Source organism: Rousettus aegyptiacus, unplaced genomic scaffold (genome assembly GCF_014176215.1).
Source record: "Rousettus aegyptiacus isolate mRouAeg1 unplaced genomic scaffold, mRouAeg1.p scaffold_m13_p_3, whole genome shotgun sequence".
NCBI lineage: Eukaryota > Metazoa > Chordata > Mammalia > Chiroptera > Pteropodidae > Rousettus > Rousettus aegyptiacus.
In genome coordinates this window covers 116,438,200-116,454,832 of record NW_023416306.1, presented here as the reverse complement: position 1 = coordinate 116,454,832, position 16,633 = coordinate 116,438,200, and the positions used below count along the sequence as shown (strand labels likewise).

At 33.6% G+C, this 16,633-nt stretch overlaps 1 protein-coding gene and 1 pseudogene across 4 annotated transcripts in view; one reads left to right on the top strand and one right to left on the bottom strand.

Moving 5' to 3' along the window:
- Positions 1-16,633, top strand: part of TTBK2 (tau tubulin kinase 2) — a 116,443-nt gene that overhangs the window by 22,888 nt on the left and 76,922 nt on the right. Inside the window, exons 1-3 of one of the 4 annotated variants that reach the window (XM_016144947.2) lie at positions 8,033-8,136; positions 9,377-9,560; positions 15,908-16,019. Coding sequence is in view for 1 of the 4 variants with exons in the window: in XM_016144941.2 (XP_016000427.2) it covers positions 3,648-3,716; positions 7,989-8,136 (217 nt within the window). In the remaining 3 variants the exon portion in view is untranslated. Of the gene's footprint in view, positions 1-3,580; positions 3,717-7,988; positions 8,137-9,376; positions 9,561-15,264; positions 15,349-15,907; positions 16,020-16,633 lie in introns of those variants that run through there. The other 3 variants (XM_016144946.2, XM_016144941.2, XM_016144943.2) reach the window with 3 other exon arrangements.
- Positions 3,001-3,119, bottom strand: LOC118601379 (annotated as a pseudogene).

Sequence of the window (16,633 nt, the reverse complement as noted above, 5' to 3'; positions counted from 1 at the left end):
CATTATACAATGTCCTTTGTCTCTTGTTACAGTCCATTTAAAGTCTATTTTGTCTCATAAAATTGCCACGCCAACTTTATTTTTGTTTCCATTTGCATGAAATATCTTTTTACATTCCTTTCAGTCTCTGTGTGTCTTTAGATCTGAAGTGAGTTTCTTGTAGCAAGCGTAAGGGTGGGTCTTTTTTTTTTTTTTAAATCTATTTATCTACCCTTTTGTCTTTTGATTGGAGTATTTAGTCCATATACATTTAAAGTAATTATTGATAGATATGTACTGACTGCCATTTTATTCTTTTTTGGATTTTTTGTAGTTCTTTGTTCCTTTCTTGCTCTTTTTCCTTGTGCCTTGATGACTTTCTTTAGTGTTAGGCTTGGATTCCTTTCTCATTCTTTTGGATTCTCTTACCATGTTTCGGTGTTCTACTTTATTTTTGTTTTGTTTTGTTTTTCATTATGTTTTTTGTACAGTTATTTTAAGTGGTTACTCTAGGGTTAATAGTATACCTACCTGATTTTTCACAGTCTGCTAGAATTATTATATTACCACGCTGAATAGATGCAGAAACCTAATCACCATTATATAGATCTCTAACATCCCACCTACTGGTAGTAATCTTATGAGTTATGTATATGTGCATTGAAATTCTTTCAGAGTGTTATAATTTTTGCTCTTAACTGTCAAGCATATTTAAGAATGTAAGAGGAGATTAGCATGTTATATTTACATAGATTTCTGTTGTTCTTTCCTCATCCTTGTTATTCTAAGTTTCCTTCTATTCCCTTTGTTCAGAAGAAACTTCTTTGATAATTCTTTCATGGCAGCTCTGCTAACAACACATTGTCTTACTTTTCCTTTATCTGCAAATGTCCTTATCTGTGAAGGATATTTTCTCTGGATATAGAATTCTGGATTGACAATGCTTTTTACTTTCAAGGCTTAAAGATATTTTTCTATTTCTTGCCAGCTATGGCCTTAGATTGTTATATAGTTTCTTGTGATGTGTAGTGGTAGCTTTTTTATTTCCCATGCCATTTATTTGTTGGAGAAGCTGGGTCATATTGTCCTTTATGATATCCAGCATCATGGATTTAAGCTCCTTTTATTCTCATCTTGACATTTAACATGTACTTCTATTACTCTTATTTTTGTAAACTAATAATTAAATCTAGAAGCTTGATTAGATTTAGATTCTTGCAGGAGACATTATAGATGGTACTGAGAAAATTTTGTTGTATCATTTCAGGAAGCACTTATGTTTCGTGATCCTTTTTAGTGAGATTGATCAATAAAGTTCTGCATCCATTTTTTAACTTATGCTATTAGTAGCCATTGATGGTCATTGCCTAGATTCATTATTTAACCAGGGATTAGAATTTCTAATTTTAAGTGATTTTCTAATTCTATCTTATCTTCCACATTTATTACCTGTGATTATTCCCTAGGGAAAAAGTTGCCCTTTTCATCTCTTTGGTTTCTCTGAATTACTGTTCATACCAGAAAGGCAGGTAAAATTCTTTATTATTTCTATTTATTTACAACTTTTCAAAATAAATAGTTATGCCCTAGCAACCTCCAAAATTGACCAAAGAGGAATTTTCTTTTTTTCTTTTTCTTTTTTGAATGTCATTATGAAACCTGGGTCTTTATAATTTTCATGTTTTCCAATCATTGCAGTCACCATTTGTGTATATGCTTAAATTGTTTCATCTTTGGCAAATGAGAATTCTTTCAGTTGTCTAAAATTTCCTTTTGATTTGCCTGAAGTATTTTAATATTTTTGCTTTCTCATTTGACAAGATGTCCTATATTTAATTTTTTTGCACCGTTTCCTGTGCCAGACCTAGAATAAGCCATTTCTCCAAGGAGCCCTGATAATTTTTAGTGGGAAATGATGCTTAGAATCTATAGTCTAGAGGCAATGGTGCTTATTCCTGTAGTTATCATTGCTTTTAGGCCCTTCCAGGCCAATCCTCAGGCCAAATCTTCTACCACAATTTCTTGATTTTTATGTATTTGATTCCTACATAATATGTAGGGGCATTTCCTGGGAAAAATATTCTTTTACTTCTGTGTACATAGCTATTTCCTTTAGCTTTGAAGGTTAGTTTGACAAAATAGAACTTCTGTGGCTCACATTTTATTTCTTTGGGTATTTAAATATATAATTCCATTGTCTACTAATATAAGGTGTTGGTGCCAATGTCTGTCTTCAATCTGATTTTCTTTGTATTATAAATAATTTTGACTTTCTGCACAGGTGCCCAATGAATTTTTTCCCCATTTAAAACCCAGTAGTTTTATTAGACTGTGTCTTGATGTTGAGCTGCTGAGTTGTTTTCATAGGTATGTGGTATACTGTTTCAACATGCAGATTTAGCCTTTTTAATATTTATAGAAAAAATTTTTAATTATAGTGGCTAGTATTTGCTCCATTTCTTTGCTTTGATTTCCTTTTTGGGGGGCTTTTATAATATATATTTGGTATTTACTTTTTATTTATCACTTGTAACTTTTAAGTTTTCTTTTTAATTTTCTCTTTTCTCCCTTATTTGTATGGAGTCTTGTCTCATGTCTCTTCTAGTTAAGTCTTCATTTTTTTCTTTCACTTCTGACCCTTTTCTGAGTTTGCTCAGGTTTCTTATGTCTTCCTTTTGCCGAGCTCTCTCATTTAAGAGTTTTCTAGTGATTTATGTTGTTTTAAGGCTTCTTTTTCTTTTATTTAGTTTGTCCTTTAATATTAGGCCATGGTTTTCATCTACTTTACGCCATATTTTTCTGCTGTCTTTTCATTTTCTAAAGGTGTTCTGTTCATGTTATTTATATCCTTCTTTCTTACAATATCATTGTATTGAGTTTGATCAACAGCCCTTTTTTGTAGCTCATGTTTATTTCCTATGCAAATTTTTTTTTTTTAGACAAGGTAACCCTTGGTTGACCTCACAGATTGCAAGGACCTTTTCAGTTTACAATCCCTTATTTTATTTTTTTTATTTTTTATGCCTACAGCACCTGGTCTTCCTAGGTAGTCTTCCATCCAAGTACTAACCAAGCCCAACCCTGCTTAGCTTCCGAGATCAGACGGGAACAGGCTTGTTCAGGGTAGCGTGGCTATAGACTTCCTATACATTTTAAGTGCATTTTGTAACATTAAAATTTTATTAGCTCAGATGGTGATAAGCTCTGACTTACAACCTATTAAACTATAAGCTGTTGTAGATTAGGTACCATATCTTTTTCTTTAGCAATATGTTGTACTTAGGATAGTGGCCTGTCTGGGTCAGCTGCTGTTGACACCATGCTTTCTTTCCCTATAGTCTGGCAATCTCAGCTATTGTAAATTACATCTGTGTTGTAATGTTTTTGTTATATCTAGCTATTGTGCTGGGTATCTGTAATGGAAAGATAAGTACTTTTCAAAAATATACACTAAACATATTTTGGAACTGAGTTTGTGGGTCCCCCTCTTTTCCAACGAAGCAACCTAATTAATGTATAGGATTATTAGAGCTACTTGGTACTGAAATGTTTGTGTTAATTAGTTAGCCCTGATATGCTGCTGCTGTTTCTTTTGTTTTAGCTTAAATGGAAACCACCCTTGCGAGCTGGATGCCTGTGTAGCTGTTCTACCATATCAGTGAAGTGCAATGAGTGGAGGAGGAGAGCAGCCGGATATCCTCAGTGTTGGAATCCTGGTCAAAGAAAGATGGAAAGTGGTGAGTATACATCTTAGAGAGAGAGAGAGAACACATTTAGGAGGGTAATTTTTGGTATCTTGATAAAAATAGCATTTCATTAGGAAATAATACATATATTGCTTTCTAAAGCAGCTATTTTCAGTTTTTTCTTAATATGATTGTTTGGTTTATACCCTAATTCTTTTTCTTGCTTCATGTAGTAGTAAATTTTCTTAACCTCTGATAGCTGGTAAGGTAAATAAAAGTGCACTTAGGAAAAGAACAAACCAAAAAGTATAGTACAATGAACTGCTCTTTTTTATTTTTTAATTTTTTATTAAGGAAAATTGTAAGTATAAAGATAGCAATATTGATATAATGAATCTTGATGTACTCATGCCCCATCTTAAACATTTCTCAAGTGATGATCGATCTTGTTTTATCTCTTTAACTTCTCTCCCAAAATATTTTTAAGCAACTCTTTTCCCTTAGCATTTTTTCTGCATGTACTTCAGTATCTCTAAAAGATAAAGACTTCATTTAAAAATATAATCATAATGTCATTATCACAGTTAAAAAAGTAATTATTTCTTAATATCATTAAGTATGCTTCTAGCTTTCACATTTCCTTGATTGTTTTGTAAATTATTTTTAACAGTTTGAATCAAATCCATATCAAGTCTGTATATTGTAATTGGTTGACATAACTTAAGTTCCTTTCTTAATTTCTAGGTACTTTTTATCTATCTTTTTTTTTTTTTTACAATTTATTTGTTGGGGACACTAGGTCATTTGCATGTAGAATTTCCCATGGTTTGGATTTTTCTGATTGCTTCCATGTGGTGCTAACATGTTTCTCTGTCATGTATTTTATGTAAATTGTTACAGATATGGGTGCGTAATATATATACACACACACACACACACACGTGTGTGTGTGTGTGTGTATATATATAGAGAGAGAGAGAGTGAGTGAGTGAGTGAGTGAGTGAGTCAGATAGAGAGTCAGAGTCAATCTTGATTACATCTGAGTTCAGATCTAATCTGAGGTGGAGGCATCTTTTTTCTAAAGGGTATTGTGAACTTTCAGTTGGAGGCACATAATGTCTTATTGCCCATCATTTTTGTGGTGTTAATACTATGGATAATCATTGTTTAGGTCTATTAATTCATCAGGGATTGCAGATTGGTGATATCCTAGCATTCTTTCATTTATTAGTTGAAGTACATCTATAAAGAAAACTTTCTCATCATCAACTATTTGATTATCCTGAGATATAATTTGGTTAAGAAAACAGAATGGTTACTTGATTCTTTTTCTTAATTTACCAGTTTTCAAAATAATAATTTCTTCCCTGGCATCATCCAAAAGTGACCAATGAGATTTTTAAAATATATAATTAAGAATTCATGGATTTAAACACACTCTATGATAGTTCTTATCCTTATTGATGCTCAAATTGTCTCATTTAACTAAATGAGACCCTTCAAGTAGCCTGCTGACATTTTTTTTAACAAATCCTAATTGTCTTTTGATGGCTTCCTTTCCCTAGACTTGGAATTGGCCATCTCTCCTCCTCTTAAAGTAGCTATTTTTAGATATATTTAAATATATTTTATTGCCGCCTAGTCTTTTGTTATCCAAAGTTTTTTTTCCATTTAACAGGTTTAGCAAAGGTATTTTATGGTTTCCTTAATTTATCAGAAGATTGGAAAAAGAAAATTCTTATTTAGAAATATAAGGTTTTTTTCTGTAGTACAGTATTTTACTGATTAGGCCAATCAATAGACTTTGATTTATATTTACTTTAGTAAATATAAGGAAAGGACCATGTCATCATCATGGACTGGTGTGGGGAGATTCCAACAATTGGTAATCTTTTAGGTAAGTCAGGAATGGGTGTTGCTTTGGTGAGAGCTTTGTATACTAAGTACTGCGATAAAGGTTGGCTGTTCTCCAGTAGACATCAAAAAGTGGCAAATGAAGCTATGTCTGGCTTAGTTGCTCTGTCCTGATAATTAGAGCTAATTTATGTGTGGAACATGTTTCCCAAATTTGGAAGGCATGGTGACATTTTTAATGAGAAATCACTAGCTCATTGTTAAGGATGGTTATCTACTGTTATGTAACAAACTACATCAAAACTTAGAGGCTTAAAACAATCATTTATTTTGCTCACAATTTTGTGTATTAGGAATTTGGGAAGAGTTTGCCTAGGTGGTTTATCTCTTAGCCATATGGCACTAGCAAGCTTGGTTGGGTTGGAAGATTCATTTCTACATGGCTTTTTGGTGCCTTAGGGATACTTAATTCCCTCATCCTCCAACCTAGTGGTTCATTTTCTAGGTCCTCATCAAGGATTTTGGTTTCTCAGGATGCCATGGTGGCTGGCTGTTGAGAGACAGGACACAGAAGCTACAAGGCTGGTTAAGGGCTATTATCTGAACTCGTATAATGTTACTTTGGCATATTCTGTTGGTTAAAGCAGCCACAAGATCCACACAGATTTAAGGGGGTGGTAAAATGGACTCTACCTCTTGATGGGGAGTGGCAAAGTCACACTGAAGAGGTGCAAAAAGGATGAGTGGTATTGTTATGGCTATGTTTAGAAAACACAACTACCACAGACCTTTCCTTGATTCTTTTCCAAATCTTCACACCCCCATTACACTAAACTGCCTCTGTCTCTTTACCTCATTAGCATCGATGTCTTAGGGTTTTGTCAATCTCAATAAAAAATTAATGCTCTACTTTTGTTCAAATGACATTATAGTAATAGACCAAGGAACAAAATCACTTACTTCTGCCTGGACATCATTTAGTAAGGTCTTTTGTGAGGTAAAGCACGAAGCCAGCTCTCATCACAGTCCACAGTTAAAAAGATGTCCTTATGGTACCAGTTATGAGTTTTTTAAGTTACACTAGGCTTTGTTTAATGAACAAAATATAAAGAATTAGAAGTACCAATCAAGTCCCAACAAAGAGTAATTTATTTAACTGAAATTAAGTTCTGGAACTTTGTTTTAATCCCAAGATCATACAGGAGTTCCTCATGGTATTTCTTCCCATCACCAAACTAGAATGAGGACGGATTATAGCTCGTATACCCAAAGCAATGAATAGTTGCTTAGTAGTAGTTATGTAGTTAACACTTTGCCAAATGTTATGGGGGAAACAAAAAATAAATGGAGTGTGCCTATCTTCGAAGAAGCTTAGTTTTACTGAAATGGGGCTAGGACATTGACAATTGAAAGTTAAACAACATAAGAGTTAAGCAGGATGTTGTATTTACTCAAGGGCTATCTGAGGTATTTAGCCTAGTAAAATGATTAATTAAATGATTAAGCAAATAATTTCCATAGAAATTCAGAAGATAAAGAAATCATCCTATAGTAATCTGTATTGACCCAGTGGAAAAAGAGTAGGACTTGAGGTAAAGCCTCTGGGGTGGTTAGGATTTAGGACTCTGTAAAGTAATGACTACCTACATTATATCACATCCTAGATGTTTGATAATTTGGTAAGGCGAAGACCTAGTTTCAAGAAATAGAAGAAAGCTAATAATTGCATGTTGTATCTGGCTTGAAGTATATTACCCATCCTCCTCCTACCCCAGTTTCTCACAGTTCTACAGGTCTAGTTGTCAGTAGTTTTTCAAAACTTGTTTATAATACTGAGACAGAGATCCTGATATTTTCCCAGTTAACGACATTTTATCAGGAAGTATGTTCACTCTTATTTGAGCATATTGATATGTAATGAACTCTGGGATAGTTTAGAACAGGAGAGCTATCCACTTGCTTTTTGGAGCCTGGTTGGTGCCTCTAAGAGGAGAGTAAATGATGCAGAGAGGGCTGGGCTCTGGCTGCCCCAGTCCCATCTCCAGTCTCCCCACATACACGTCTCAACTAGTTTCCAGATAAGATTTCATGGTTTAAAAAGTCTTCAAATGATCTCCTTAGAATTAAAACAGCAAATTTGGTTGTTAAGGGGTGTTTGTGAGAAGTGAAGCTTTCAGATACTGTGTTTTTTGTGACAGTTCTGAAGCTGGCTATAGACCAAATTTTAAAATCATTCATGGCTGAAAAAACTGTATTACTTTTTGTGAACAAACCTGTTGGAAAAGGTTCTTGTGTTACTTCTAGGCATTTGTTTTCTTCTTGGCATGTTCATGGTTAATGTAACAATATTGAGCTCTTTTATCATAAAATAGCAATACTAAAATTATATATTAAATATCAGAGATTAATTGGTTTTCAGTTAGAAACTTCTAGTAATTTTGCATGTGTATGTTCTTCTTTCCTATGCAGTTGAGGAAGATTGGGGGTGGGGGCTTTGGAGAAATTTACGATGCCTTGGACATGCTTACCAGGGAAAATGTTGCCCTGAAGGTGGAATCAGCTCAACAACCAAAGCAAGTTCTCAAAATGGAGGTTGCTGTATTGAAAAAACTACAAGGTAAGCTGCTTCGTATGATATGCAAACAATTTATAATTTATTGTCATCTTTCTGAACCTCAATTATATTCTCTATTAATTGAATATTCTGGTGTCAGATTGGTAGTAACATGCTGAGCATTTTTCTCTTGGAAATTGTCTCACTAGCTATTTATTAGTAGTAGAAATATTGATCGCTTAGAATAATTGGACTTGAGAATTCCCTTTCATGGTGAATAAGATGAGAAAGAGTGAATTATCCGAAACATTTTGCTTTAGAAAGTATTTTCATAAGTCTGTTATGGCAAAATTTGTCTTTTTTTTTTTTTTTTTTAAACAACCAAACATAAATTCCTCTGATTTGTTTCTGCTCATGACTTTGGATGTTAAAAATGCTTTAATCACATGAAGGAAGCTGCCTTCAAATCACATTTCAGGTGGAATAAAAATAATGGTTTGTTATGTGTTGATTTCATTAACTTCAGTTTCATAGAAGAACTTGTTCTGGCGCTGTCTTTATTTTTGAGGTCCTTTTTTCTGCTTAGGTTCCTATTTTTAATATAAGAATAAATAATTTTTTTTTCTGACACTTATTCAGTGATGTAAAACTCTGAATACATTGCTAGCTGGTATTCATTCATCTTTGCATTTTCAATTTAATGACGTAATATAATATTACTGATACTTAAATGTTTTGTCTGAATCAAAATTAAATAGGGATGATTAGCACATTAAGTAATCTTGTTAAGCTCTAGAAGGTTTGATATTGTTATGGGACATTAATTAGTATCTAAAGGAATTTAGTACCAACATAGAGCAAAGAAAGTTGCTGTAATTGGTGAAAATAACTATAGTTCATAGAAATAGCAAGGACAAAACACTGTGTAGCCTCAAATTCATGGCTGAATAGTCTCTAGGGTGAATGTGTTCTCTTTTTGAATGCTTGATGTTTATTAAGTTAATGAAATGTTTATTATGTATTCCTGCAATGTCTATTCTTTTAATTTTGCCCTTTGTATTAAGCTTGTCTACCAGTTGGCTCATTTGAGTAGAGCGTGACGCTAAAACAATTATAACTCTGTTTAATAGTTTTCTTTTTAGCCCAAACCAAACTCTCCTGAAACATAGGAAATCACGAAGATAGTGGATTTGAACCCGTTGTCACTACTAGAAAAAAATGGGTAATTGGAGAAGGAAGAATAGGGAAAAAGATGGCACTTTCTTTTTCTCACCTTTTCTCCTTTCTCCTTATTTCTTTTGAGCTGTTCTCAGCTCAGTGACATAGAGGCTAAACAGGTGCAGCTGGAGCTACCTCTTCCTGAGGTCACAGATCCCAGGAGATCTGTTTTACTCTCAGCCAAACCCATGAAGGGTATGTAAGCAACAACTTGGCCTGGACAACTTCACCTGTCTTTCTCCTACTTGGCCCTGAGGAGATGCTTCCAGGTGAGGCAGGATACAGCTCTGTAGCCCTTTTAGTAGGTTCTCCTGCCTATTTTAACCATAATTTACCCAGAAATCTGAGTGATAAAGCTTGAAGATCAGTTTAGTACTTTTTTAATGCGTGAATTGGAGACCCTTGGATGCTAAGTCTCTTCTTTTTTTCTATTTTACTTTTCATACAATTACCTAAAATGTTTTTCCTATTTGCTTATAGCTACACGACATTCTGTTTCTCAGACCCCTTCACTTTCCAAAAATTAGTAGGTTTTTATCCTCTGGTCTGTAATTCAATTAGGCAGCCCTTGACTTTCTTTTCTTGGCTTCCTAACTAACTTACACTTCCTGTATACTTATGCCTCACAACTTCATTTTGTTGAGGGTGCTTTGGAATCTAGACTCTTGAGAACATTTTTTGGGGCTCAACTACTTTTGCCTTCCTGTTGGCATAATGACTTCGTACTTCTCAATTTTCTTTTAGTTTTTCCTGTATTTAATAACTCTAGATTTCCTTAGCTCAGAACAGTCATTACCAGTGTGTTCCTTTCTCATTGGTCTTAAAGTTTGAAGGCCTTAGCACTTTACCCCATCTCTTCTTCTGACTTACCTTCCCAAGGTTATTACATCAGAATGCTATTATTTTTTCAAAGCTCTCTGAACTGTTCTAAATGTATCCTACAATTTGCTGTTGAATCAAGCGAGAGCCCTAGGTTGTACTTGGTTTATACAAATGTGTTTGAATGTTTTAGTCACTTGTAAAACTAAACTGTGTATAGGCCTATTAGATAGTACTTCTACACTAAGTTATTATTCTCTAAAGTATTCCTAGTAAAGAGAACCATAAAACTTATTAAACTTTAACTTTTATTAATATAATTTTTCAGAGCTACATCTCTATATAACCATTTATTTGTGTTTCTTCCTCTTTTCCATTTGCGACCATACTACCTTTAAACCTTTGTTTTTTAATTTATTTGCTTTGAAACTTTGTGCAAAGGGAATAATTGCCTCCCTAGTCTGTTAGATTAGTTATTCTCCCATCTTAAATATTTTATTATGATTTCTTCACTTCTCCATTTTTATGATTTCTTGAGGTGTATCTTAACCATACCACTTAAAAAAAAATAAATTCAGTTTTATGTGCAGTGCTGTGACAAGAAGGAAGAACCTCTGTCCTGTGATTTCAAATTGATCACTAGTAATTCTGCAATACCTCAGGAACCTACTATCAATATTTTTTTTAAAGTTATATTTCCATTCCAATCTTACAATTTGCTACGTATCTAGAATCCTGCAAGTGAGACAGGCAAATTTTAAATTTGCTTTTTCCCCTAATTTTTTGTTATGAAAGATTTCAAATATACAAAAAATAGAGCATTATATAATGAACATTCATGTATTCATTATTTTGTTTCAATAACTAGCAGCATTTGTCCAATCTTGTTGCATCTGTATCCTACTCCTTTAACACTTTTCCCCACCTTGCTGGAGTGTGTGAAAAGAAATTTTAGACATCATTTTATCTATAAATACTTTAGTATTTATGTAATAGATGAGGGATTTTTTTAAATGAAAAATTTTTTATTTTATAGAGCGATGAATTACCAGACAAGGCATATGTGGCGTTGAAGTGTATTTAGGGGGCGGGAGGTTTGGAGATATATTAAAATTTGACAGACATTACTGTGCCTTTAAGAGCTTTGTTGATGATTGATGATTTTGTGAATCCATTAAATTGTATCTGTTGGAACATAGAAAGTCTTAGCCTCTTATTGTCACACACAGACAAAAAAAATGACATGAGAACATATTAGAAGTAGTTTTTATTAAACTTTAGGAAAATTGAGGGGATCTGTATTATTGAAAGGTAAGAAATAATGAACTGTGGAAACTCCTCAGCTGACCAGTTTTAAGATTGGATTAAAGAACCTCATTGGAGAGGAAGCCCATGTTCCAGTTTTTCTTTAACTTTACTTTTTAGAACTGTTTTAGGTTTACAGAAAAATAGAGCAGAAAATTGAGTTCTCATATTCCCCTCACCTCAGTCTTCCCTATCATTAATGTCTTGCATTAATGTGGTACATTTGTTACAATTGGTGAACCAATATTAATACATTGTTATTGACTAAAGTTCATAGTTTACATTAAGGGACTCTTTAAAAAAAAAAAAAGCATGAACACAATAGTCTTAAACACCTGACAAAATTATTTCTGAATACAATCTAAAATCTAGCAGTGTTTAATTTTTCTCAATGTCTCAAAAATATCCTTTCACAGTTGACTTTTTCTAATCAAGATTCACATACGCAACAGGCACATTACATTTGGTTGACATATCTCTTAAGTCTCTCAATCTATATATAAGAGTTCTCCCACCCTTTTTTTTCTTTTTGGGGGGGTCTGGGGTGCCATTTAGTTAAAGAAACTGTTGAAGTTCTTAGTGTGATGGAATAGTTCAAATTTTGGATTTAGCCTTCATATCCTTGTGGTGTCTATTAATATGTTCATATCCTTGTGGTGTCTATTAATATGTTTTTCTGTTTTCCATGTTTCCTGTGAAGTGGTAGTTAGATATAGAGGCTTGATGAGATTCATGTTTGTTGGCAAGAGTACATTGAGTAGATCCATTGTTTCCATAGGGATTACAAAATGGTGATTTTTCAGATTTTTTTTCCTTCCTTCCAAATTTCTGAACTGAAATTATTCTATAAAATAGAACTTTAATCAGGTGTCTGTTCTTCCTGAAATATATGTTACCATGGGAAGAACGGGATAAAGACTTGATTTTTCTTCCCTTTTATCAACCATATTTTAGAGTAATAAGTTGTGCCCTTATGTGACCAGTGACTTGTTTTTTTTTTTTTTTGGGGGGGGGGTATCACCATGGGCTCATGGATTTTTATGTATGTAATATCAACCCATTGCAATTATCCTTTTGATGCTCAAATTTTCACATCTTTGGTTAGTGGAAGCCCCTTCAAGTTGGCTGCTTTGTCCTTCTGAAATACTACCTGCGTGTTCTTTGTTGTTATTCTTGCTTTCTGATGTAGCATGTTTCAGGCTTTCCTTGAACTTTCCCTGTACTATGGTTGGAATGAGGAACCTATTCCTCCATGAGGTCCTGTTTCCTTGTATTGAAAAACAATTGGAACCACATATGGGCATGCTAGGGTTGTTATTGGGGCCAATACATTTTTCTCAATAGATTTAAGTAAGTAAGTTCTAGATTTTGCCTGGTTTGTTCTTCTATGGACTTTCCAACTTGCATTTTGTTTATTTTACTTTAAAAATACATTTGTGTTCTCTTTTAAATAGTAAGCCTCTTAAAGGGCAGGAATTACATATAATTTAATTTGACATATGTTCAGTGGCAAAATGATAAAGTATATTTTTATTTGGTGATAGCATATATTTGTAAATGGAAATGTGGGAGAATAAGATAACATAACTCTTCTATTTCTGATTGTTATATTTTTCATAAAGTTCATTGTTTTAGTTTTTTGATAAGAAAAAGAAATATTGAGGTTCTGAAATAATTTGTTAAAGAATATCATAAATACTAGTTGATAAAGTCACCTTTGTATGACTAGGGCTTAGATTCAGCTCTTTACTGTTATAAAAGACAATCATTTGGATCTTCCAGAAGATGATTTCTATATGATTTAGAAGCCTTTTAGCTTTCCATGTAGGTGAGTCTAATGTTTTGGGAATTCAGAATATTGTAAAATTAATATAATTTATATTTAATATACCTTTTCATTAAAGGAAGTCTTCTCAGGATCTTTACGGTTTATATTTTTACTTGCTTCCAATTGGTATCTAAGCATATACCAAAGAGTAAAAATAGTTTTTCTTTAAAAATATTCTGTAGATTAGATTTCTCACTAATTCTTATGTGTGTTCCCTCTATAATGTCTTCAATCTAATGAAACTTGTGGTGTTTAAAAATCGCTACCTAAATCATTGAGTGACTTGAAAGTTGTCCTGCCTTTCTGTCCCATTTTAGTGCTTCACTTCATTATGGGCTTTTTTTTTTTTTTTTTTTTTTACCTTTAAGTATTGGTCCTAGATTTCATTTTTGCCTTGGAGACTACAGAGTACAAGCTCTGAGAGTTGAGAAGAAGGGCTACTATTACAGTAGAGCAAGTATGCCTTCTTCTCTGGAAGTCTCCAGCTACTTCTGCAAAGTATGACTACTCCTTTTTCCCAGTCATAAGAATTTAAGAAATATGTAATTTTTTTTACCATATAGAAGACTTTATGAAAGTTATTTCAGAGTTGCTTGCCCTCGTTAAGGTTTATATGTTTCATCAAAGGGTGTTATAAGATCTCTGATAACTCCTTTTATGGGAGAGCATAAACTCTGTGACATAAAAAGTTAGGGGTAAACTCTTACCTATCATCATATCCTTTAATTTATCACTTGCCCTTTTGTTTCAACCTATGCATTCTTTCTCCCTAAATCATTTTACTTGCCCTGGTTAAGGTTCATCTCTTTTGTCAAAGGGTGTTAGGAGATCTCTGAGAACTTCATCTGTTCAAGTATGTTCGTTTTAACATACTTGAACAGATATGTTCATCTTGGAAGATTTAATATCTGCTAGCTTGGGGATTTGTTTATTCATTACCCTGTTTGGGTTTAGAAAATGACACATTGGAAATAGACTAGGACTAGATTATAATAAAAGGAGCAGAGATCCATATCCTTGAAATAGAATATAATGTATCTGTGTATGTCTTTGTATATATATACATACTTATATTTATATGTGCTTTATGTATACAAGTCTGGGAATTGGGAATGGTTATGTTTGGGTGTTGGAGTTAGAGGAACCAGGATAGGAGAGGATCTTTTACTTTTTCCCTTTATACCTGCCAGTGCTTCAGAAATTGAAAAGAATAATGCAAAAATTTCTTTTATGGTAAAAATGTAATGTAATCATCATAACTCAAAATTCATTCTTATTGTCTCTTTAAATTTCTGCATGCTTGAAAATACATGGTAAATTAGTGCAATGTAGTGTAGTATAATTTAATTAAAAAGTTGTTTTGAGTTGTGAACTTACTTTATAAATGCTTGGTAATATCTTATTTGTGGGGAGATTTGAAGCAGTGTTTAAGTGCTTACTATATACTAGAAATAGTGCTGCTTAAATGCTAGACTCATTCGTACTTGTCTTATTTTAATATCTTATATCTACCTTTTATCTAATTTATGCGGAAGACTTTCCTCCATTTTGTTTACAACCTTTTTTAAGGATGTAAGTATTCACGGTAAAAAATTTAAAAATCAAACAAGAATAAAGTAAAAAATAAAATTTTCCTTTCTTTTAGCCCCTCATTTTCTTTCTCCAAAGTTAACCGTTACTGGTTTCTTGTGTTTTTTTCCCTAGAAACATTTGTACATATTATAATATATCCACACACATATATGTGTATATATGATATACATGATCACATATAAAATCATATGATTATATATGTGGGTATATAATCATACCATTATATACCAACATTTATAATGATATGATTGTGTGTGTGTGTGTGTGTGTGTGTGTGTGTGTGTGTGTGTAAAATCTCCCTCCCTCCTTTACCCACATCCCCCAACAGCATGTGGAATCATACTGTATATATACTGTTCTGCAACATGGTATATCCCCATAGATTCAGATAATAAGACTCGTTTTCCGTCTACCATTGTGTTCTGTAGCTGGAGTGATCCTTCAGATACATCGATTGGATCATGTCACTCCTCCACTTTTGCTAAAACATTTCAGGGCCTTCCTTTTCTCAGGTAAAGTCTTTGCATCTTAACATTGCATACAAGAACTTGGATTGACTCCTTTCTGCTTTTCTAGCCTCTTTTCTTGAAATTGTTGGGCCTACACCAAAATGTTGGTCATCCTGAGCTTTTTCAGTTTCTTAAACAGTTTATGGCCTCTTATCTGCAGTTTACTTCCTCTGTCTCATACACTGGATAACTCCTATTTTTATTTTCTTTTTTAAAAAGTTGATAACAGCCCTCATATTTATAAAAATCCATGGGTAAAATAATATTTAAATAAATAGGGCAAGTAGAATTAAGAACTTCACTTTTTTCCTAAGCATGTAATATCCAAAAGTATATATGCTTAAAAAAAATGTGACCCTATTAACTTGCCTCTTCGTTTTCCTCAGTAAGGTTATTACAGGATGTATTTGTTTTCAATTTTTAATTTATAATCAAAGTTATACAAATAGTTTAAATAATTAATCAGTTCTACAAAGTTCATTATGAAAAACAGTAGTCCAGGTTCTGGTTCCAGATAAGATGGAGTAAGCACACTTCACCCTGTCTTTCCCACTGAATACAGCTGTAAAACCTGGACAGAATGCTTGGAGTGGCTATTTGAGGACTCTGAAAAATAAATAGTAGGAGGCACATTGGGGAAGAAGACCAGAATTCAAAGTACCACCAAACTGGCGGTGAGTTTACCATTTTTTTCTTCCAGTACGTCCCAGCCTGAACCTAATGTATCCTGAAACTTGGAAGTGAGCGTTATTAACGTGGACAGAAAAAGCACCAGGAGAAGTCTTCTAGTTCTAACTCAAGGAGTGGGAAAGGGGTCTTTTAATGCTCAGAGAAAATGTGGCAATCCTACATACTTTCTTTTTTCTTCTTTTTTTCCTTTTCTTCATTCTCTTGCACCCCAGGCCTCAAGCAGTGCTTAGCAGTGGCTGCTGTGGCCTCAATGGGGGTAGGCAAGAGCCTAAATCTCAGAGGGAGGGAAACTTACCTCTCAAATTGAAGGAGCTATGGTCTCAAGAGAGTGGAGAAAACCCCATTGCTTTTCTTCTCCTTTTGCTCTTCTTTTGTTTGACTTTGACTTCTAATACAGCCTTGGGAAGTACACAGCAGAATGGAGTTAATGAAGCCCCAGCTTTCTCCTGGAAGGCTGGAGAAGGGGAGTCCTAGAGAACCAGAAGACTGCAGGAGAATGAGGATCTTGGGAAACTGACCACTTAAAGTTGCTTAAAGATTGCTGAGTGGACTTCTAAGCTGGGCACACATGAGCTTATTCTAAACAGCATACATAAAT